Here is a 25,524-nt window from a genome sequence, read left to right on the forward strand (position 1 = left end):
GTAGTACAGTGCCCCTGGGTTCAATTCCAGTAGAAACTATTTACTGAGAGACTATCCTATTGAAAACTGTCAATACATTATCTTATCCTTAGAAAAAACCTAAGAAGTAAGTAATTTTCATATTATTTAACAAGCGAGGATCATTAAAACATACTTTACTATTCTGGCTCAAGATCACAACCTAAAAATAATACTGAAGTCTGTGGTCCTAACCATTGTGTTTCACTGCCTCCTGGGTGCTAAATGGAAGACTGTGAACTGGGAATAGTGGCACACACCTACAGTCCCAGTGACTCAGGAGGCTGAGGCACTAGGAAGGCAAGCTTGAGGCCAGCCTCAGCAACTCAGGGAGACACCGACTCAAAAAAAAAAAAAATAGAACACAAATAACAACAAAAAAGGACTGGGGATGTAGCTCAGCGGTAAAGCACCCTGGTTTCAATCCCTAGTGAGGATGGCAAGGGGAGACAATAGAAAATGTCCAGCCTTTTTTGGTTATTTGGAAGGTAATAATAGATTCTCTGTGTGTACGTAAAAGTCATTTTGTTTTCTGTGATGTAAACAAATGAGACCTATTACACAAAAGAGAGAATTTTTGTTTTCCTTCCTGCACCACAAGAAAGAAATTGACCTATTTAGGAAAGTAATTATTTGAAAAGAATTTATTTAGCTGGGTGTGGTGGTGCACACCTATAATCCTGGTGAAGGTGGAGGCAGAGGATTTCAAGTTCAAGGCCAGCCTCAGCAATTTAGCAAGAGCTTCTCTCAAAACAAAAAGGACTGGAGATGGAGCTCAGGAGTAAGTGTCCACGTTCAATCACCAGTGCAAAATAAATAAGTTAAAAAAATAAATAGAAAGAAAGAAAATAATTTATTTAAATTATAAAAGCAAAAACCTTCCTCAAGGTCGTATAACTGAAACCCACTGAACTCACTATTTGAATATTTTGTGAGTGCCCATGACCCACTTTTCATACAGAAAGAAATGGCCCATAGCATTGGTCAACCATTGTCAGAGCCTTTTGGTTCCCAGCTGCATTTTTAGCTGTTCATGCACAGAAGCATCCCTAGGATGGCAAGTGCCCAACAACGCACTCGTTACATAAGCAATTACAAAAGTAGCTTGGGAAACAAGCTTAGTCCTGAACTTGTTCTTCTTTTGCTTCTCTTTTCATTCCGCTGCTATTGCTGCCTTCCAGAAATGTCTTTATTCTCTTATGTTTACAGTTTCCCAACTTTACAGCCAAGAATTTTATTAAAAGCTTTAAAATACACACATCTCCCACCCTACTCTATTGCCTGATATTACAAATTTCCCAGAGTAGTAACAAAGGGCCATGGTGCAATACCTATGGTATGAACACCAGCCAGGCAGCATGCAAAGTGCTCACTTCCCTAATCCCTCCGTCTGGTCTCACCCCAATGCCCATGTTCTGCTGCTCAGGCTCTGGGGTAGACAGACCTGGAGTGAATGCCAGCTTGATGGCTACCACATTGTGTTTTTTTCTTTCTTTTTTTTTTTTTGGTGGTGCTAGGGATTGAACATGGGTACTTTAACACTGAGCTGTATCTCCAGACCTTTGGTAAATTTTTTATTTTGAGGCAGGATCTTGCTAAGTTGTTGAGGCTGGTTTCAAACTTGCAATCCTCCTGCCTCAGCCTCTGGAGTTGCTGGGATTACAGGGGTGCACCACTGGGCCTGGCCATAACTACTTTTAAACTAGGTCAGCACCCCCAATTTAGGTCTTCCAAGGGCATACTAAGTGTTTTATTAAGAAGATATTACGGGCTTTATCCTTTTCCCAGTTACTTTCTTATGAAACTCAGGACAAAAACAAAACAAACAAACAGCACCAATACCTAAAACAAAAACAAAAAACACTTACAACTTTGTCTCATAATCTTTCCAGGCTTTGTCAAATGGCTTCTTGAGATCCTTAGAAAAGAGAAAAAGAGAAAACAAAAACAAAAACAAAAACAAAACTGAATTCTATTTATTTCTGCTTAAAAAGGACAAATAATTTTGAAATAACATTTTAGCAAAAATGACCTCCTTTATGGACCATTTGAAACTTTTCCCAAGAGGCTTGGTGCACATTATACCACTTACTACACACAGAAGCCTGACAGGGAGGCAAGGTGGGTGCTCCTGGTCATGCTGCCCCAGAGCGGGACCCAGAGATTCCAAGAGGCTGGTCAGTGGTGGTCACACTGGAGGAGCCAACACAGGCCCACCGACTGAGGTGCTCACAGATCTCCTGAAAGTGCCTACTCTCGTTCCTCTCTCTCTACCCTGTATCAAGCAGCACATCTTTTCCAACGATCGTTTTTTGAAGAACATTATTTTAACGCTAAAAATGTTCAGAGTACCTCTCAAGTACAAGTACTATTATGATCTTAACAGGAAAAAAAATATCAATCCTTCCAGTTAAAGTGAAAATCAAAAGTTCTGAATTTTGGACACTTACTCCTTTGACTCCCTTTAGGTCTCCTTTTAACAAGGAATCCAAGGTGAAGATCACATTGTGGCTCAGACCCTGGAGCTGAAAAATCAAAACAAAGGAAAGATGGAAGACAGTTAAAAAAAAAAAAAAGGCAGCAGTAAGACAATAAAACCAGCTCTTGCTGACCGAGCATTTCTCACACACAAACTCTGGAAGGCTCTGGAAGGCCTGGGGCCCCTTCCTTTAAAGGTACAGGGAGAGACTGAAAGGAGACGGAGCTGCTGCTCAGCTGAAGAGAAGAGCAACAGAATAACCAACCTGGGGAGGGACAGTGAAAGCAGCAGCAGTACAAGGACAGAGAAGAGCTTGTGACCTGGTCTCTTTAAGGAGCCTCCTAGTACCTTGACGACATCAGTTTTAGTGACCTAGAAATGAGGCTGCAGGGATCGGCAGGACCAGATTACTGATGGAAAGGCCCATGGATCTCCTCACTCAAGAAACATTCCCACTCAATCTGTGCTCATCAGTCTGTCTACCTGTCTGTTCACCTGCCTGTCCATCATTCACTGGGCTCTGGGCCACACACTACACTAGAAACTAGGTGGTCCTGGGGATTGAGCCCAGGCACTTTGCTGGGCCCAAGTGCTTGATGAGTAAGATGATCAGCTGGATGTTGTTCCTGCCTTTAAGGGGTCTGTGCTCCAAGGGCAGGGAGTGGGCGGAGCCAAGGCCGCCACACACTGCCATGCACGTGGCAAGACGTGGGGAATGTGGTGGGAGAAGGACTAACTCTGACCCGAAGGGGCTCTGTGCTGACCCTCTGAACCACATCCACTGCGTGGGGTGTGAGATCCGACTGAGCAGATGTGTCAACCGAGGCAGTGAGAAGTGCTGTTCACACCCTGGTAACCCAGGAAATGCTGAATGTGTTTATTTTTTAAATGTCATGGGGATGCTAAATGAGTAAGGCAACGTGGGAACACAGCAGGGCTGGGAACGAGAAGACCTTTCCTTTGGCTCTGAACTTCTCCTCGATGCTTTCCTGTTGTTCTCAGCCCAGGCTTCCTGCAGCTCCTAAGTCACTCTAACCCTTCACTCTCCCTGAACCCCAACTAGTTTTACACACAAGTGCAAACGGTGGAAACGACCACTTTTCCTTCTCTTAGTGCAAAGACAAAGAGTCCTACCAAGACAATTCTGTCCAAGTGCTTCTGCCACCACGCCTGCAGAGAACAGCCTGAGGGCCACAGGCTAAGCTGAGTCCATGTGTTCTGTGAAGGTTCAGGGCATTGGTTTTGGGGAAGTAGGGCAAAAAGCCCACTTAGATTTTATAATCGTTTGTGGCCCTCCAAATGGCCACAGTATATAAATGGTATTACATGTGGGGAACAATGAGGGGGGAAACTTCCAAAAAGGCTTTTTGGGGAAAAAGACGAAGGGTACAGGTAATGATGTTAAAAAATAAATAAAGTTGAAAAACATTGCCTTCGGTGTGAGAGGGAAGAAATAAAGATTAACAGGACTTGTCTTCTGCCCGAGATGGGCAACTTGTTCTGAGTTCTCAATTCCATTCTTGGGGTATAAGTCCCCAGCCCACCATCCACAGACTGTAGAAGTTTGTGTGGATGGTGGGTCAGTGAGGCTGAGGCTTGCCCTGCCCTCCACTACTCAAGCCAGAATCTACCTTTTCCCCATTCAAGAAGATCCCCATGTGATTTTTCTTCAAAGTACTCTTCCTTAAACACTTGTGTATGTATGCTTCATCTGTTGGCTATCGCCCCAGTTTTCAGGAGAGCTCCTTGACAGCAGGGTCTGTGTGTTCACAAAACTGTTCCCAGATTTCACAACACTGCCTAGCACTGAGGGGTCGGATGAGAAGGACTTGCAGAAGGGAGGTAACACATATCATGTGGGCACCAGGTTCTTTTCGACAGGGCTGTTTATTCTGATAGAAAGTGAAGGGCCCACCAATGAGTGCTGGCTAACACATTATGGAACTTTTAAACAGCCATAAAAATAAGAGAGTTATTTATGATTAACTTTGGAAATCTGTCCATTATTACTAAAAGGAAGGTATAAAACAGTTCTTAAGGTGCATACAGATTTAAAAAAATTTTTTTAGTTATAGATGGATACAATATCTTTATTTTGTTTATTCATTTTTATGTGGTGCTGAGGATCGAACCCAGTGCCTCACATGTGTGAGGCAAGTACTCTGCCACTGAGCCACAACCTCAGCCCCAAGGATTTTTATAAGAGATGGAATGTCTGTGCTTAACTTATTTTTGAATCATGCACAGAATTTTATTTTATTTTTATTTTTTGGTACCAGGGATGAAACTCAGGGGCACTTGACCACCGAGCCATATACCTGGCCCTATTTTGTATTTTTATTTAGAGACAGGGCCTGAGTTGCTTAGCACCTCACTTTTGCTGAGAATGGCTTTGAACTCGTGATCCTCCTGCCTCAGCTTCCCAAGCAGAACTTGTTACTACAACTTTATCATTACAGGAAAGGAACTAGTTTGGAAGTTGAATAAATGAGAATAGTAGAATTTTAGTAAAATGAAATCAGTTATCTGCTGATATAAGTTCCTCCCAGGAATTAAAACTGAGCAAAGGTATAGAGTGGGAGAGGGGACTTTTGCATTAAAAAAACCCCCCAAAAAACCTGTTTGCAATGTAACATATTGTTAGTTTAAAAAAAAAGGTAAAAATTTAAAAATATGAAAAGAATACAACTATAAATGTTTTTAAACTTATTATCCTAAATTATGGTTTTCATCCATGCCTCAAATACCTTGTGAAATGAAGGAAAAAAATACATTGCTATTGCTATCTTGAAATGAAAGCTCTATTACAAACCAACAAAGGAATTAGTGCTGAATGTGATAGTTGTTCTAAAGAAAAAGTCCCTTCAAAGTCCTGTACTGACTACAATAGCAACCTTTTATGTCACCACTGTGGTCAGGCATGGGGTGTGGACGTAGTTGCACTGATTGAAAAGCTCAAGAATTAAGAATTCTTGGTGGAATTCTTGGTATTCTTTTGTTGGCATATATACACATATTCTTGGGGACTAATTAAAAAACCCACTTTTTAATGTATTATAAGTCATTATGTATTATATGTCAGAATATTCTCAGTGATTGACTAGCCAATTAAAAGGCCACAGGAAAATATTTAAAAACTTACAAACTCTTTCTACCTTACATCTCAGGAAAAAATAAGTTTATTTTAAAAAACTGACAAAGAAGGTTGTCTTCTATGACAAGTACTAGCAACCCCCTGCGTGCCATTATAAAAACACAAAGTCAAAGAGGAAGCAGACCAATCTCAACAGACTTTAAAAGCCTTTCAAATCCACTGTGGAATTATTCACCATTCATGGTAATAAAATTCTACTGATTCTTCTATTCCCATTCACTCAACTTCCAAACCAACTCCTTTCCTATAACAATAACGCTGAAGTAACAAGTTCTGTGCATGATTCAAGTCTGAAAGAAGTCTTAAAGGAGTACCACTTTTCCCAGTTTATTAATCAAACAACATTTTAAAAACAATTTCAGGAATGATGTTTAGGTATGGTAAATATGTTTCCTTTCCCCAAAAAATTACTATTTAAATTTCTTTCCTCTGCCAATACAGCCAGCCCAACTAGAAAACTGGAATAAATCAGACAAAGAGAGGCTGAGGTCTATTCTTCATTATGCAAGAAGGAACCTGTTTAAGCAAATAATTGTAATTAAAATTAGTGGTAATAAAAATAACCATTTTCTTCTCAGAACTGCTCAATGCTGACAGACATTATACAAACAGCCCCCACAATCCCAGCCACTGAAAAAGACTTCATGAAAGTTTTCCTCTAAGTACACAAACTTAAAATATATTCTGCCTTGATTTTGTTCTTTACCCTCTCATTCAGCTTTACCACAGTCGGAACAATCCTGTTGGCTTACTGATACACTGCCTTTCTCCTCAGAGGGCAGGGAGGGCCCTGGTCTTTTTGTTCCATGAGTGCCCATCCTTTGCAGGAGTCCCAGAGCAGTGGCAGGCCACGGCCAGGCTCCAAGCCCCTCCGTGGGCCACCTGGTTGACGCCTGAGTGGCCCTGCTGCAGTTGCGGGAAAGCCAGGAGCCAGCAATGCCTCCATCTCTTGCCTCTGAGAAGAGGCGAGAGCCGCACAGCCCCACAAAGGGAACTTCCACCACACCTACGTGCATGGAAGACTTTATTAATTAGCGAGGACGCAATCTGCCTGCTTTGTCACCCTGCGCTAATTGACAGTCTCTCTCTGCTGCTCACTGGTTCTCCCTCTTCTTCCGGTGGACACATAGAAACAGTTTCTCTGCAAGTAAAGCTAATGCAAATCTGCTGACTTGCTTAACACGCTGGAAAATCCAATTAAAATAATGAGCCATTTCTCAGTGCCTAAGCCTGCAATTCCCTGGTATAAATTAGGTATTCTGTCTATGTGTTAACTCTTTCATGCCCTGGACAGCTATGTACTTCCTACCTTAAAGCTATCTAAAACTGTGCCTTGTCGGTATGCCACTTTCTAGGATATTGTGATATAGAACAAAGAAACCCAGCGGTACCTGGCCACTCAACACTCCTGGAGTGGGTGACTCTGGCAAACTGTTTGACCTTGCTGGTGTCTGAGCACTTTCTTCAACTGGCCCACACCAGTGGATTGGACCAAGGCAGAACTGACACCAGGGAAGCACCACTTCACTCCTATCCACACTGATAAAAATTCTGTCGACTATTCTATTTCCATTTACTCAACTTCCAAATCATTTGTCTTCAGTAATAAAGTTAACGTGAGTTCTTTACATGAAGCCCCAGAGCGGGATGCTTTTATTAGCACCCTCTCCTTATTTGCTCCTGATGACCCCACAAGGTATCATTAAGAAACTTGCTCAAACACACACATCCAGTTAAGTGGAAGGATCAATCAATAAACCAGGTGTAGCTCCATAGTCAATAAACTGTTCATAACACTATCTTCTTAGAGATATCAGAATATTCTAAAGACAAATATATACCATATACATGGAATGGACAATTATTACCAGTCATTACTGACCTATTAAACTAAGACTGATTTTATTTGGTTGCACAGGCATTGAGGGAAAATAGGGATATTTGCTAACAGATTGAGGGCACTTCCACATCCAAGAGTGGGTTACTGCTACCACCTGATCCGCTGCTCAGGGATTTGAAGAGTATATTGCTCAGCTGCCAGAGTGACGGTTCACACAGTTCCCAGGTGCTAGGTGTGCACCTGGGAAAATTACTCAACCTTTTGGGAACTGACCTCCTGGAATGTGAAGTGGGAATGATAAAACCCACTCCATATGCTACCAAAGGGATGTGAGAGAGAGTCCATAGATATAAATGAATGCAAAATGTCAGAAACAAGACACACTCAATAAAATGTAACTAGGCTATTTTCATAGATTTCTTTACACCTTAAAGGCTAAGTAAAACGGCAAACTATAATAATATTTCAGGTACTTTTAAGGCTATAAAACACTCTTTATACTTATCACACCATATTCTCTCCATTTCTGTCTCCTAGTTCTTGTTTCCTGGCCTCATTCTGTAAGACAGTCGCTATAAAATGAAAGATCCCATTATACCCTGTTTCATTTAAGCAGAGCAGCCTGAATTACATTGTTTTTTTAAAACGACAGACAGTAGGTACTGTGTTTAACATATTATCTAAAGTTACTATTCAAAATAATTCTATTGAATGGGTCTTAGTCTCACTAAACAAATGAGGAAAACAGGTTCAGAGAGATTAGGAACTTGCCTAAAATCAAACAGTGAGCAGAATAGATGGTCAAGTTAATAATAAAGATCTGTTCTCCAAAGTTGAGTCTCTTTTCCTACTATAATCTTTTTGAAAATGTTTTTTATTAGTGCATTATAGCTATATAGAATAGTGAGGTTCATTTTGACATAATCACACCTGTGTAGAATATAATTTGCTCTATTTCAGTCCCCAGTACTTACTTCCTCCCTTCCCTTCTCCCCTCTGCATGATCCCTCTACTCCCCTGGCCTTCACCCATCTATTTTCTGGTTTTACAAATTGGTACTTTACAGGTATACACAAAGGTGAAATTCACTGTGGTACATGCACACAGCATAATTTGGTCAACCTCATTCCCCGGTTCCTTCCCTTTCTCCCACCACCCTTAACCTCCCCTCCTCCACTCATCTCCCTTCCATTTTCATGGGGTCCCCACCACCCCTTTTCCTCCTTATTTTTCTGAGTCAGGCTTATTTTACTTAGGATGATGTTCTCCAGTTTCATCCATTTTTCAGCAAAGGCCATAATTTCATTCTTCTTTATAAATGAGTAAAACTTCACTGGGTACATAAACCACATTTTCTTTATCCAGTCATCTGTTGATGGGTACCTGGGCTGGTCCCATAACTCAGCTATTGTGAGCTGTGTTGCTAGAAACACTGATGTGCCTTTATCACTGTGGTGTGCTGACTTTAGTTCTTTTGGATAAGTACCAAGGAGAGGGATGCCTGGGGCAGACGGTGGTTCTATTCTAGTCTTTTTGAGGAATCTTCATACTACTTTCCAGAGTGGCTGTACTAATTCGCAGTCCCACCAACAAAGTGATTGTACCCTTTTCCCCACATCCTCACCAGCATTTATTATTTGTATTCCCGATGACTGCCATTTGACTGGAGTGAGATGAAATCTCAATATAGTTTTGATTTGTACTTTCTTGATTGCTAGGAGTGTTGGACACTTGGGTTGGCCATATACATATTTCTTCTTTCAAGAAATGACTGTTTAGTTCTTTTGCCCATTTATTGATTGGGTTGTTTTTTAGTGTTAAGTTTTTTGAATTCTTTATATACTGTGAATATTAATCCCTGTCAGAGGAATAGCTGGCAAAGAACTTCTCCCATTCTGTACGTTTATACTTGTTTCTTTTGCTGTGCAGCTTTTAAATTTGATGTTATCTCTCTTACTGATTCTTGGTTTTATTTCTTGAGCTATTTGGGTGTCTTGTTAAGGAGGTTGGTGCCTGTAGCAACATGTAGGAGTGTGAATCCTGTTTGTTTATTTATTTTGGGGCAGCAGTTGGAAAGTTTCTGATCTAATTCTTAAGTCCTGATCTACTTTGAGTTGACTTTTGTGCAGGGTGAAAGATAGGGATCTACTTTCAGTCTTTTACATACAGATATCCAGTTTTCCCAGCATCATTTTGTTAGAAAAGGCATCTTTTCTCCAACATGTCTTTTTTAGTAACTTTGAGAAGTATCAGATGACTTTAAGTATATGGGTTGACTCTGTGTCTTCTATTTCATTCCATTGGTCATTAAGTCTGTTTTTTTCTTATACCAGGGACTGAACCAAGGGGTGCTCAACCCCTAAGCCACATTCCCAGCAGCACTGAGACAGGGTCTTGCCAAGTTGCTTAAGGCCTTGCCAAGCTGTTGAGGATGGCTTTGAACTTTTGATCCTCCAGCCTCAGCCTCCTGAGTTGCTGGGATTACAGGCGTGTGACACCACACCCAGCTTCAAGACTGCTTTGATGCCAATACCATGCTGGTTTTATTCCTATAGCTCTGTAGTATAACTTAAAATCAGGTGTTGTGATTCCTCTAACATTTTTTTTTTTTTAATTTTGCTCAGAATTGCTTTGTATATTCTGGGTCTTTTTCTCTTCCAAATGAATTCCTAGGTCTGAAGAACACTGTTGGTATTTTGATGGGGATTGCATTGAAAGTGTATGTTTTTGGTAGTGCAGGCATTTTGACAATATTTATTCTGTCTATCCAAGAACATGGGAGGTGTTTCCATTTTCTTTCTTTTTTAATATTTATTTTTTTTTAGTTGTAGTTGGACACAATATCTTTATATATTTTTATGTGGTGCTGAGGATGGAACCCAGGGCCTCGCACATGCTAGGCAAGCGCTCTACTGCTGAGCCACAACCCCCGCCTCAGTCTTTCCATTTTCTAAGGTTGATTTCAATATTTCATTCAGTGTTCCAGAGTTTTCATTTTAGAGGTATTTTACTGCCTTGATTAGGGTTATTCCTCATTTCTTTTTCTTTTTTTTTTTTTAAAGGTTATTATGAGTGGAATAGTTTTTCTGATTTCTCTCAGCAGGTTCATTATTGGAGTATAAGAAAGCTATTGGTTTTTGTATGTTGATCTCATATCCTGGTACTTCACTGAATTTGTTTATCAGCTCTGGAAGTCTTCTGGTGAAGTTGTTTGGGTCTTCTAGATAAAAGATCATGTCATCGGCAAACAGATAATTTGAGCTCTTCTTTTCCTATTTGCACTCCTTTAATTTCCTTCTTTGCCTAATTGCTCTGGCTAGAGTTCCAGGAACTATAGTGAATATGAGTGGTTAGAGGGGACATCTTTGTCCTGTTCCTGATTTTAGAGGTAATGCCTTATTTTTCTCCATTCAGTATGACATTTGCCTTTAGTTTGTCAAATATATCCTTTGTAATGCTGAGGGAGGGAGGGAGGGAGGAAGGAAGGAAGGAAGGAAGGAAGGAAGGAAAAAAGCTCTTTCTATAACTAGTTTCTTCAGGATTTTAAAAAAGGTGCTGGATTTTTATCAAAGGCTTTTTCTGCATCTACTGAGATGATCATTTGATTCTTGTCCTTAATTCTGTGGTAAATTACATTTACTGTCCTGGTATCATCTTTTTTTAAAGTGATTATCAGATTACATCACTCTCCTGCTTCACACTCATCACTGCTTCCCAGAGAACTGGATTCAAACGCAAACTTCCAGTTTAGATCTGGCACTGCCAACCTGTCCCCGTCCCCATTTCCACTATGACGTAACCCTTTGTCAGCTTCTTGACCTGGTGACCTCTCTCCTTCTTTGCACATACTCTGCCAGTCTGTCTGGAACACCTGTTTGTTTCCCATCTAGAGCAATGCTCCTGGAAGGCAGAGACTAGGCAAGACTTGCCCAACCAAGCTCCTGGCACAGAGGACATGTTATATATACTAAAGAAAAGGCTTGTTGATTGAGTAAATGGCTGAATAGATGAATTCTCCAAACCAGGAGAGCTATGCCAAGACCTGAAGTGTTACAGAATCTTCCCTGGGTGCTCAGCACCAAAATTGGAGGAGAGTCAGGACTCAGGAGGAACTGGAGGGTTGAGTCCTCCTAGGATATGATCAGGGGTGATAGACCAAGGGTACCCTCCATCCAAGAGGTGTCAGGCTTTGTCTCACAATGTGGGGTGGGAGGTATCAGAGGTTAGAGGTCTGTCTATGCCAAACCACAAGCTGCCTGCACCTGGCTGTGGAAGGTGAGGCAGGCCAGTTCTCTTCTCTACTACTTAAAAAGTCAGAGGTCTTTATTTTTCAGTTATAATACTCCTACAGTCTAAAACGAGCTCTGGAGGAACAACTGAACACAGAAGACAAAAACTCAGGCCCAGTGGGTCAAACAATGCCAGGGGTGCTCACCCTGCACAAGAGCAGGCAGCACTTGTCCTCACCAGTGAACCACCCACAAAAACAGCAGAGTTCAATAGTAAAGCTAGAGAGTCAGAAGGGCCAACTCATAACTCCCAGTAAAATTCTGAATTTTTTGGTATGGTCTACAATGTCCAGTATGAAACCTTGGGCACAGTATAAACATACTTTTCTGAAAAATTCCCATCCATCTCAAGAACACGAGCTTCTTAATTTGATCAGAGAAACGGACTGATCACTGTTGGGGCCCAGGCAGCTTTCGCCATTTCCTGACTCTCTAGTGCCAGTGACGAGGGAACTGAAAGTACTGAACTGAATCCTAGGGTACTGAAGACAGGATCTAAACGACATAGACTCCAAGTGAGGCCCTCAACTATTCTATTTTAGTCAGTGAAAAATGGAAATGTTTAAAATACATCAGAAAATTTAAAGTACAAATAAAAGATGGGTATGAAGCAGTGCCTCTGGATTCTGCAGGTCCCTTTTTGGGGACTTCAAGTGATAATGAGGGAAGAGGAACCCGGCTCCCTTCCTGGCCTCAAGCACGGCAGCTTTGCTTCAGGGGGCTGCATGTTTCTTCCTGAGCAAAGAATCTTTGGCTGTAGTAGTTTACAATAAAGGAAGACATTTTTCAAAATAGATAAACAGGTGGTAAACCCCTGTAGTATGGACCCAATGTTAAAAAACCACATGACTTCAAAAATACACGATAAAAATGTATAAATAAAAAGGTTACAAAGATATATGTAATATATATTTATGTGTATTTATATAAATATAATCAACCCCTAACAGTGAACAGTATTTTTTCAAGTTTCTAGTAAGCAAATGGTGCTATTTTTTGATTCTCTTACCAAGTAGACATATGACACAAACACAAGCAGTTGATACAGTTGACCGGAGGCCCACTTCTCATTCAACTCGTTCTTTGACCATTTAACACAAGATACACATCAGATTGCACACATAGAAAAAATAATAAGGTAGTGAATCTGAAGGAAAGAAGTTGCAGCTCTTCTATAACACGAGAATTTGTCTCTGTCCAGGATGGCATGTTTCCTAGTGTTTCTCAAAGCATGGTCCCGGGACCAGTGTTCCAGGACCACCTGGAAACTCGCTAGTAATGAATGTAATGCCAAGCCTAATTAAGTGCCACTCTGAAGGTGGCACTCAATGACCTAAGTTTTAACAAACTCTCCAAGTGAAATGAATCAAGGCCAAGTCTGAGAAGCACTAGCCTTAGACTAAGGGTTGTCCAAAGTAGAAGAAAGTTCAAAATTCCTGTACAGAAGGAAGGACTGACAGCCAGAGAAAGGAAATCACTTGCCCAAAGTCTGAGACATAACTATCAAGAAGTGCAGAGGTGAGTGAATGCTCGGGAGGACCTGGGAAAGCCCCAAGTAAGAACGAAATCACACCATGCGCTACAGCACTGGGGACTGAAAAGGTGAACTTATCAGAAAGTACAGCCTTACTGAGTGCTACAGAGAAAACCGGGGAGGTGTAGGAGTACAGGGGAATGTAAGAATTCCTTAACTTAAAATCATACAATCATATTTTGTCTAATTCAATTTAGGTAAATGGTGGGTTAGATTTAACATCATCTCCTACACGGAATGAAAATGAAAGCACTATTTTCCTTCGCACTATGTGCAGCATCTGATTTCATTTGAGGATAATTATACAGAAAGGGGGAGCAGCTAAGATCTGCAAGACCAAGATAAATGAGAAAGCAGAAGGAAAGAGCTTATGTACCAAGGCCCTGGTTTGAAAAAGTGGTACCAACCCTAAGGATTTCTGCAGTGTGATTGAAATGATAATCAGTTCATGATCAAGTTTCAGACCTTTAATTTCATTTTCATGCATGTCATCTATAATTTGCTATGTTTAAAGTAGAACAAATCCATACTGTAAGTGATATCAAGGCATATTCTCCTTGTCTTCAATGAATGTCTCTATCATACATTGTTACATAAGTTTTGCAACAACTGACTTTTATGCAGAAAGCATGTTAACACAACTGAAGAATCCTTAATAAAATAAATATACAAGCCCACAAGGGGTTACCATGTCCTGGGAGGACACAGTGATGTGCCAGTGGGCATCACTTAGCTGCTAAGACAGCAGCCTGAACTGCCCTGCCCTATCTGCTTGGTCTTCATGTTTTGAGACTCATTTCATTTGATTTTCACTGAAATCTTCAGAATTCAAAGAAGCCATCTAAATGGTGACTGTGATGGTCATCATCAGTTGGCTGATGTATCTCAAGGCCACCTTGCAGAAAAGGAAGAATCTTCTTAGATTTATGCCTGCGATACCAATTGCTGCCAGGAAAGCAAATAAAAGTTTCCCCTACTTGTGAGCACTCAAAGCAGGAAGTTTCAAAAGTCTAGTGCTATACCCATGCCCACCTTTCCCTGCAAAAGCAGACTATTAAAATATTCTCCACAAGCAATCTCTTACTCAGAAGTGGCATTCATTCTTAGCAGAGCCTTGGATGGAGAGGGCACTTGTTTAATGCCAGTTGAGTCAAAGGTACCCTTTAAAGTCTTCTTTTAAAATGATGACCTTAATTTCCACTCTTCTCCATAAAGTGTATCAACCATTGCTTAGTGCTAGTTAGTATTTCTATTTAAGGAAAACAGCCTGTTAGCTTAAGAAAATAAAGTTTCCTAAATATGGCTAGGATTAAGGTCCCTCTTCTTTGAAGACATGGATACCCTGCTCTCTGGATGAAGGGGCAAGTGAGTGAACAAACCAACCTGCCTGCTACCCAGCTTGCTAAGCAGTGGAGCAGAGATCTGAACTCAGCCGTATCTGGCTTCAAAGTGGCCTTCCTTCTGCCAACTCTCTGAACTTTCAATCTTTTCAACTACTTAACACAGTTGGAGTCGTAAGTCAGTAAAAAGTTCCATTCATTTTTAATGAATGATGTAGTGAGATACAAGTTCAAAGCTGAATTAGGCAGCCACTTCCTCATGTTTTAATCTATAGGTACCAAAGAAACCAAAAGTCTCAATCTAAATAAAAAGAAGAGGCAAAGTGTAAAAATCCACCAGCTGAAAAAAACCATCAGAAATTACATACTGAAATATAAACAAATAAATTTTAGAAGAAGAGTAAAATGAAATAAAATTAAAAAACAAGGAACAAATAAAATGGATTTGTTGATCCAGGGAAATATCTAAATCAGCATTTCTCAGTGTAGTTCAATGGGATGTTAATGTTTCTTACACAATGGGAAAGATTTTGCTCAAATTAGGAAGCACTGTATTGGACAGGTTTATTATATGATGTCCAAGCCTTAAACATACAATATGCACTGTAAATCTCCATAGAAAACATGTACAGCTGCTCAATGTAAAACTCTTATCAAAGGACAAGGCAGGGGATTAGTATCACTGTTTCAGTCTCACACTCTGATACTCTTGTTTCCAGGCAAGGAGGAGTCAGGGGCACTGGACGTAGCCTCTGTGCACACCTGTGCAGGTTGTATACAGCTCAAAGCACCCACCTGGTGTGTTCGAGTAGAGTATGAAACTCGGCCACGCTACCCTTGCTTATCTGTTTCCAATGCTGACAGCAGCCCAGAAGAAGGTGCCACAGCTGGGCTGGAGTACCTCCCAACAGTCAGTTATGGAGCAAGTGGCCCTGTCTGAGGGCAATGGTCAGTGGAAGTGAGGAGAAACTCAGAGGCAACATTTTGCAGAGGAATCCAAAACCAGTTCAGGACAAGACCTTTAATCTGAAGCAGTGAGGAAGAGTGACAGAATCTAGATAAGACTTCCTAGAGATGGAAAATAGGAAATCGGGGAAGAGCACGGGGTCCAAGAGTGAATGTGGGGCAGTTTGACAGAATTCTGAGTCAAAGAGAGTATCGACATTTGCTTTTCACAATGCACCTCCTGACTCAGGCCTGGAAAGAGCTCTGGAGGCTCCTGGACAGAAATCATGCAGACAGAAAGCTAATCATCTCAAACAGTGCTGGCCTTGTCCTCCCACCAACTGTGCCATTGCTTTAATTGTTGTTCTTTAAATCAATGTGAGAGTATGTGTGAGTGAGAGAGTGTGTGTGTGCACGTCTCACTGGGGATTATGCTAGGCAAGCACTTTTCCCTGGGCATCTCCAGCCCTCTGAGTCAGGGTCTTACTACATTGCCCAGGCTGGCCTTGAACTTATGATCAACCTGCCTCAGACTCCTGAGTAGCTGGGTATACAGGTGTGCCCCAGGGCATCCAGCCAAAGCAACACAACTTTAAATAGTAAACCGATTCCAGAAGAGGATGTCCATATCTTTTGAGGGGCAGTCCAGTGTTCTCTGAAGTAGACACCCCGGTTTGAATGCTGGATCTTCTACCTATTTAACATCCCATGACTCGGTTCTTTTGGCTGTCAAACAAGGATAACTACGGTTACTACCTGGAAGTGTTGGTTTGAGAGACAGGCAGCAGACAGTAATGATCACTAAAGACTCCATGTTTTCCTTTCCAATTCCAGGTCCCTAAATAGGGAGGTGGAACCACACCTAAAACATCTGGGAAAACTTGTGATTTTTTTTTTTAATGTCTGCCTACTCTCTTCTCCTGCCATTGCAAATCCTGTTGAGGAGGAGCTTCCATCTGCCTTTCTGAGCATTACCATGAGAAACAGACCCCTCAGTAGACCTGGGACAGGAAAACTGGGGGTTAATTGACTACTGCAGCACATCCTAACCAATACAGCATGTAAAGTGCTTGAAATGGTGCTTGGCATACAGACAGCACTCTATAAATACATGCTATTGTTATTATTTGTGTAAGTAAAAGTTACACATAAAAAACTGCTAATCTGGGCTGGGGTTGTAGCTCAGTGGTAGAGTGCTCACCTCGAATGTGGAAGGTACTGACTGGGTTTGATCCTCAGCACCACATAAAAATAAAATAAAGGTATTGTGTCCATCATCTGCAACTAAAAAAAATATTAACAACAATAACAACAACTGCTAACCTTACTTGCCTGCAGGCTTTGAGGGTATGACAGCCTCTTTTACATTCATTCATTCATTTATTTAGTGGAGACATGGTCTTGCCATGCTGCCCCCACCTTTTCTTCCAAATAGCTTGGACTAGAGCCTATCTTTCTGTAAAGAACATATGGATTAGCAAATGTTAGGGGCACCATAAAGCATCCAGGACCATTCCTGTTGAAATTCAGCCCTCTCTTGAGGTTAATGAAACTCTCCATCAGAAAGTGACTGATTTCTCCCTCCCTTCTTCCTTTCCTCCTTTTCTTGCCTTCCTCTTTCAGACCTCAGAGTCTAAAACAGGAGTCTCCTAGTACTAAAATGGTGTTTTGTGAGTCTGTCTCAGGTTGAATAACACTTGGCAATCACATACACATTCCACAAACACAAACTTTAGGTGAAAAAGTCTTATTCACTGCATGCAAAATCCACAGCCTGAGAATTTAATCCTGTTTAAAATGCATGATCTGAATGTCTATCTGAAACACTTCTAATGTAAATCTTAACAGAAAACCAAGGTTACAAAAAAAAAAAAAAAAAAAAAAGACCCAGAAAACCCAAGTAACCCGGCAAGGCCACAAAGTAAGAAGATGCTCAGTAATTACTTTTACATGGGTCTCTAGGAATTTAAAGTCCATGTACTTAAAATCACACCACAGATGTATTAAAAGAACAACAGAGTGTGCCCACATTTCTCTGGCTTCTCACCACTGGGAGGCAGCATTTCCTTGACATAATCACACATGAGAAATATTCACTTGTGGGAATGAACAGCTAATCGCTCTATCTTTTCAGAACAGTGACCACATACAGGACTTTAACCAAAGGAAGAAATTCATCAGGAGGAGAAATACTGGTTTACAAAAATCTGAAGCACAAAGGAAGTGGCTGAAGGTTGCAGATAGTTGTCTCAAGGAATATCAAAGAAGTGAGTCTCTTATTTTTGCTCAGAATATTTGTTTTATATGAAAATCTTTACGTAACTATGTATTATTAAACCCTTTCCCCTAAATCCCCACAAACTAAAATTCAATGGCTAATACTTTTCATTTTGAAGTCAGAGACTCACAAAATGTTGGAAAAAATTGCAGAGTTCCCACGTACCCATCAACTTGCTTTCCCCACCGCAGAATCTTATACAGCAAGTTATGAAAACCAAGAAATTGATACTGGTGCAAGATAATACCCTGGACAATCCCTACTGACTTTACTTGATTCCACCAGTCTTTCCAAATGCTCTTTCTTTTAAAATATTTCTTTGTACACAGTTCAAAGGCGGATATGGTTATTAGCACCTACAAAAAGCCAAGTGCTTTGCACAGGCACAGTAGAAAACAAGCCTTGGGGTATCTCAGATGTCAGCAAAGTCTTAACACCTACCACAGGCTCAAAGGTGTAGAAATGCAAATTGCATCCAAGACTTTCATTTGAGAAAAGAGCCAGATGATTGTATACCACCTTCTGAGAAGTATCTGTTCAGTTCCTTGGCCCATTTTTTGATTGGCTTATTTGGTTTTTTTGGTGTTTAGCTTTATATATCCTAGAGATTAATGCTCTATCTGATGTGCAAGTGGTAAAAATTTGCTCCCAAGCTGTAGGCTCTCTATTCACTTCACTGATTGTGTCTTTTGCTGAGAAGCTTTTTAGTTTGAACCCATCCCATTTATTCTTTTTTAAAAAAATTTTTAATATTTATTTATTTAGTTAGTTTTTGGCGGACACAACATCTTTGTATGTGGTGCTGAGGATCAAATTCGGGCCGCATGCATGCCAGGAGCGCGCGCTACTGCTTGAGCCACATCCCCAGCCCCCATTTATTAATTCTTGATTTTAATTCTTGCGCTATAGGAGTCTCATTAAGAAAGTAGGAGCCTAATCCGATATGATGGAGATTTGGGCCTACTTTTTCTTCTATTAGGTTCAGGGTCTCTGGTTTAATTCCTAGGTCCTTGATCCACTTTGAGTTGAGTTTTGTGTATGGTGAGACATAGGGGTTTAATTTCATTTTGTTGAATATGGATTTCCAGTTTTCCCAGCACCATTTGTTGAAGAGTATCTTTTCTCCAATATATGTTTTCAGTACCTTTGTCTAATATAAGGTATCTGTAATTATGTGGGTTAGTCTCTGTGTCCTCTATTCTGTACCGTTGGTCCACCAGTCTATTTTGGTGTCAATACCATGCTGTTTTTGTTCCTATTGCTCTGTAGTATAGTTTAAATTCTGGAATAGTGAGTGATGCCACCTGCTTCACTCTTGCTAAGGATTGCTTTAGCTATTCTGGGAGTCTGAGTGAAGTGAGCCAATCACAAACAAATGCCAAATGTTTTCTGTGATTTAAGGAGGCTGATTCATAGTGGAGTTGCGAGGGGGAACATGGGAGGATTAGATGAACTCTAGATTGGGCAAAGGGGTGGGAGGGGAAGGGAGGAGACATACGGGTAGAAAAGACGGTGGAATGAGATGGACATCATTACCCTAAGTATATGTATGAAGACATGAATTGGTGTGACTCTACTTTGTATAAAACTTTCATACTTTGTATGAAAACTTGTGCTCCATATGTGTAATATGAATTGTAATGTGTTCTGCTGTCGTATGTAACAAATTAGAATAAAAAAATTTTAAAAAAGAGCCAGATGATACTGCCTAGGGAATCACTTTCCTATGCTCATCCAGCAAGGCACCCAAAGGCTGCTACAATCCATCAGGGTTCCCATGGGCCTAAGTACAGCTTGTGCTGGTGGTAGACCTTGGCATCATCCACATGATGCAAGTTATTATGGTCTTGGTATGAGTTGTCCCCCAAAAGCCCTTGTGTGAGACAATGCTAGAGGGTGTAGAGATGAAATGACTGGGTTTTAAGAGGTTTACTCTAATCAGTACATCAATCACCAGATAGGAATTAACTTGGTGGTAGCTGTGGGCAAGTAGGGTGTGGCTGGAGGAGGTGGGCCACTGGGGGGAATGCCTTTGGGGTAATATATTGGATAAGCTGACCTTAGTTTCTGCTTTCTGATCATCATATGACCTGCTTTCCTCAACCACACCCTTCCACCATAATGTTCTGCCTCACCTTGAACCCCAAGGAATGGAGCCAGAGGTCTATGGACTGAAACCTCTGAAACTGTGAACCCTCAATTAAACTCTCCCTCTTCTATATTGTTCTTGCTGGGTCTTTCAGTGATAGCAGAGAAAAAAGCTGTTTAAAACACAGGTATATAGACTACCAGAGTTCTGGGGTCAGGGCAGCTTCCACCAAAATTTCAGAAAAACCCAGGAATCCGGGCAGGATCAGAGTAGCCCCCGACAGGACAAAGGGTAGGGAAGCTGTGGGAGTCAAGCCAAACCTACAAGGGAGAACCAAGGAAGTAGAGGTGCCAGCAACATGCCACACTTGTCAGGCGAAGCTACAGGCACCATGCAAAGCCAGCCTAGGAGAGTGCCCATGTGCACTGCTGCCAACGAGACCATAGGGGCAGGGCTGCCCAACCCTTTAGGAGCCCACATTACACAGTGTGCCCTGGACACCAGACATGGAGCTTTAGTATTTCATGTCTGCCCTGCTGGGTATCCATCTGCCTTGGGCTGAACCCTCCTATTTCCTATTCCTCCTTCTGGAATAGAAATGTTTACCCTATGCCTGCATGTTTTATCCACCACTGTATCTTAGAAGCACATCAATTTTTTTATTTTTACAGGGGTTCACAGCTGCATTTGAGTCCTGGAGGAAACTTTGGATTAGGAGTTTTGAACATCAGTGGAACAGTTAATACTTTGAGACTCCTGGGGATGGGTTCACTGTCTTTGTGCTGTGAGGTGGACATGAGTGTCTGGAGGCCAGGAGTGGAGTGTTAAAACCTGGATCTTAAATGTCTTTCAAAGGCCCATGTGTTAAGGCTTAGTCCCCATGTCACTGGGTGGGGGAGGGGGAAAGCAAGAAGGTCCCAGAGAGGAAGAGCTAAACTAAGGATGACAGGGTCCTTGACATACGTGATGGAAAAGAATTTCAGCATGTGTCAGATACTGAGGCACAGAGATGTACTTAGGAAAGCAGACGATGCAGGCTCTCTAGACATGGGAAGGACCGCCTTGGTCTGAGGTTTTAATAAATATCGATAGATAGCAGGGGCTGCACTAGAGGTGGGGGTGGTCACAGTTTGCACAGTGTTCTTGGTGTTTGCACACTGCCCTCACACCTTGGTACTTCCTGCTTCCAAGGACAGGAGGGCAAGCATGCAGGTTGGACTGCTCCTGAGCTGCATTCCAACAGTTCATAGGTGATTCTATTGAGATTCAGGATGTTTTTCCCTGTATCCCCAAATTTCTCTCTCCCCAGGGTAGTGTTATCCAGAGGTGGGAAAATCTTTGTGAGGAGGGCCTTGGGTCACTGTGGATACACCCTTGAAGGGGATTAGGGGACCCAGGATCCAAAGTGCTTCTTATCCCCACACTTTTGGCTTCCTGGCTTTGAGGTGAACAATTTTGCACTGCCACTCACTCTTGCCACAGGCCAGAGCAACAGGCCAACCAACTGACTGCAGACTAAGAGCTCCAATACCGTGAGCCAAAATAAATCCTTTTAAAGTTAATTATCTGTAGTGCTTTGTCACAGAGGCAAAAAGTTGGCAAAATAAACACCATTTTTTTTTCCTTGAAAGAAAAACTGGCAAACTGTGGTTGTTCAGATCTGGGTATCATATGTTAAACTTATCTCTAAAATCAGTGAGGGGAGGCTGTCACTTCAAGGTAAACAACTGACAGAATCTATTGGTAATGATAAAACGAGAGCTTTCAGAGAAAGCCAAAAATTTGAAACACTTGTATTTGTCACCACGGGCTTGACAGCATCTGAAGAGTTAAAGCTCCATTATATGGTTTGGTTTACATGGGTAACTTCTTCTATTTTTGTTTTCTTTTTTAATTTCCATGGCTAACTTAAGATATCACTTGTCAAATTCTGATGTAGTATCAAAAACAATAATTACCATAATTACCTTGAATACTTTCTTTGCCCATACAGACCTGTGTGTGGCCACACTTTACCCGCTTCATCTCAATACCACCCAACACGGAGGTGCATGTGAGAAGCCAGCGGCCTTCTACCAAGTCAGGTTGAAAGCATGTGCAAAAATGTAAAACCACCACCATGCTTTTTTTTTTTTTGGGGGGGGGGTGGGGTACTCATAAAAAAATAGGCTTCTAAGGGAACACAAGTTTATTATCTTAAGAAATTAATACATAAAATTTTCTTGGTTTTCATTTCTAAGACAGTAAATGTGGACAGAAATAATATACACAAAAAGTCTTTCATATCCTAAATCAATTTTGAGATTGGGGCCCCAAGACCCAAGAGTTTGAGAACTACCATCTAATACTTTCACTATTTCCAATGTGCTAAAACTGATGAAGGAAATCAAAAGACAGAAATAGACCCCTCCCCTCCAAACAGTTTTCAAGCTAACCCAACACAAACTATTTTAGTTCAGCTCTCAGTGGCCACAGCGTCAGGTAGCTCCTCAGCCATGAGCAATGAGGGAAGGAAAATGTAGGGTGGTAGTTTAAAGGGAGGACCAATGTCCTATCCATCAGAGTCCACAGGTCATAGGACTGGAAATCACAGGAGCCTTACCCAAACAGACACACATCTGGAAAATGGGAATTGGTATGCCAAACCTCTCCTAGTCACAGTTATTCCTAACCTATCAGGGGACTACTGCTTCAAGACCTGTTCACACTCACCCCTTGTGAGCAGGTGATCATGACCCTCACAAAGAAAATTTGCTGGGGGGCTAAAAAAGGGGGGGGGACAAACTGCATAAGGGGGTATGAGAGAACAGAATAAGAAAGAGGTCCAAAATACTTAGTACCCCCCAAATGTGTGAGGGCCATACCCCCCTAGATTTCTGCTTGTCATCCTGTGTGATTAGCCTTAAATCCTTCCTATGGGATCTCAAGAGCTAGTGAGTGTGGAGTCCTGTGGGATTCCCACAGCCGTGGTTGCTTTGGTACTGCTGAAGCAGCATCACCTGTAGCAGAGAACTTATGCTCACAGCCCTAATTCTGTCACTTTCTAGGTATAGTGTTTTTTGGGAAATTGGTGTACTTATCTATAAAACAATGATGCCTGCTTTGACACTGGAGTTACCACAACGATCAAAGGGGAAGACGTGAATAATAATGAAAGCTTCCATTTTTTAAGCACGTCCCATGGGTCAGGTGTTACGTTCAGTGATTTACTTCCCTGACCACATTGGGAAGAAACAGCACTGTTAGTTCTTTCACAGGTAGGAAGTTGCTTTAGAGAAACTAAGAGATTTGCCTAAGGCTACTGGGCTGGTTGTAGGAGACTGGATTTCAGGTGTGATTAAGACCAAACTCTGATTCCTCTCTCCACCTGCAATTCAGACTCTCGGATCCTACATTACAAGGTAGGGTAACTTTTTAAAAGAAGCATTTTAAATAACTTGGGGGAAAGTGGGAGTAAGAAAAGCAAGTTACTTTAAAACCAACTTCATGTGTTAACTCCAGGATGAGTTCACAGGACTCATTGAAAATTGCAATCCTCTGCCCATCCTCAGACGTCAGTTAAAACTTAGAAGCTGGTTAACTAAAAGCAGTCTCAGCCGTATGTAACATAATATCAACAACTTTGTAGCTCTTGTGAGTTTTCAACAACATTCCACTTGATTGTCATGCCTTTTGCAATCATTCAAAGTTCAGAAAAAGGAAAAACAAAACAAAACATCTGCATGGCAGGTAAGAAAGCCATTGTTGCTTAGTGTGCTCGTCTTTCTCAGAACCACTCTTGCAAGAACGCCTGGACACAATGCACTCGAAATTCCAACTGCTCAGAATTAACACACGTGTTGAAAGGCTTTCCCCACCTAGGGTTAGTCAAAAGCAGAAAGCTATTATGAGACCTAGCCCAAAAGCTATCCTTTCCTTTTCTTCCATAAAAACAAGTAATGTTTTAGTATGAACTATTAAAATACCCTTTATAAGCAATATCTTAATTAGAAAATGAGGCTTTTCAGTATTTAGCACTTAGACTTGGAACAAGAGACACTGGTGTCTTTGAAGATATAATTTTGAAAGTCTAAGTAATATCCAAGTATTTTCTTTTACCTTTTTCTGTTTTGACTCATTAATTTTTGCTTCTTGCTTCCAGTCTTCACTAGTCTAAGGAAATGGGATGATCGAGACTCCACTGAGGAACACTCCCATCGGACAGTGTCCGATGGGAGTGTTCCTCAGTGTGGACTGCAGGTACTGCAAGCAGACCAGGAAACCCCTCTCTGGTTCCCCCGAGCCCTGAGCTTCAAGGTGTGCCCCACCAATCTAGGCAGATCAGGTTCTCCTGGTCAAGCACAGGAAGGGAAGTGACAAGCCACTGCTGCTCTCAGGCTGCAGCACCTCTGGGACTGTCTCAATAACCAACCCAGAGCGCAAACCCATTCTACCTGCCCCATCACCAGGTCCGCCACTGCCACCTTCAAAGGGAAAATGTTTGCTTTCATTTTGTATACTATTTATGTTTTGTGGAACTGGAGGTTGAACCTAGGGATGCTCTACCACTGAGCTACATACCCTGCCCTTTTTATTTTAAGACAGTCTTGCTAAGTTGCTTAAGCTGGCCTAGAGCTTGTGATCTTCCTGCCTCAGGCTCCCAAGTATGCCTTTATTTTCTTTTTGAAACGAAGTAGGTCTTCCAGCCATTTCTTTAAGGTTTTCCTAGACTTTTATTCTACAGGGAGTGGCTGCGGAAACAGGCCTGCAGCTTAGAGTGTATCTGATCTGAGGGCATAGCTAGATCAGCACTTCTAGCTAGGAAGGCAGGACAACCAGAGAGCATAAGGTGACAGGCAGCATCTATAGCGAGGTTCAGACTGTAGCCTCAGAGACAGAAAGCTGGGTTCGCATCTACTAACAGCATGAATGAGCCAAGTACACAATCTCAGTGTGCTCTGGGTCCTCATCTGGCCTGCAGGGATAATAAACACTGGCCTGCTGGAACATGTTAAATGGAGATCATCCACAAAAAAGCACCCACCACACGGCCAGGTTCAAAGGTATTCAATGAAGATCTGTTGTTTTTACATGGAGATAAGCAGTGTTATTAGATACGCAAACACCAACAATGGACACTTGCTCAACTGGCTGGTGCATACACACGTATACACACGCACAAAGTTTAGAAGCAATCTACGTGGTAGCTAAGTAGCAGGGACTACTGGTGCAGGAACCTTGAAGGGAATGACTCTTAGGCCAAATACATTTGCTCTCCTAGAAACAAAGGGAGCAAGATATCAGGGAAAACAACTTCCTCCCTGAGTCCTTCTCTGTCAAAGTGAACTCTGTCAGTCTTGTTTACCGCCTTTCTTCCCACCACACCACCTTTTGTGCAACATGACCAGCAAAAAGGCAGGCAACACCCAGAAGGAAGGACAGGAGTGGGCCCTCTTTTGAATAAAAGAAATTCTGCCAGTCTAAGATTTGCAACAATACTGTGGTCTTGTTAGTTCCTGTGCTCAAAATTATCCTTCTCAAGTTTTTGAAAAGAATAAACATTTTTATATTTGGCATTT

The 25,524-nt window shown here is 41.6% G+C and overlaps 1 protein-coding gene across 1 annotated transcript in view; it reads right to left on the bottom strand.

Annotated features, from left to right (window-relative positions):
• Window positions 1–25,524, bottom strand: part of Asap1 (ArfGAP with SH3 domain, ankyrin repeat and PH domain 1) — a 292,373-nt gene that overhangs the window by 93,189 nt on the left and 173,660 nt on the right. Inside the window, exons 5-6 of the mRNA XM_048802408.1 lie at window positions 2,469–2,543; window positions 1,887–1,936 (exon numbers count right to left, since the gene is read on the bottom strand). Coding sequence (XP_048658365.1) covers window positions 1,887–1,936; window positions 2,469–2,543 — 125 coding nt within the window. The remainder of the gene's footprint in view (window positions 1–1,886; window positions 1,937–2,468; window positions 2,544–25,524) is intronic.

The sequence above is a fragment of the Marmota marmota genome, unplaced genomic scaffold (assembly GCF_001458135.2).
Source record: "Marmota marmota marmota unplaced genomic scaffold, marMar, whole genome shotgun sequence".
NCBI lineage: Eukaryota > Metazoa > Chordata > Mammalia > Rodentia > Sciuridae > Marmota > Marmota marmota.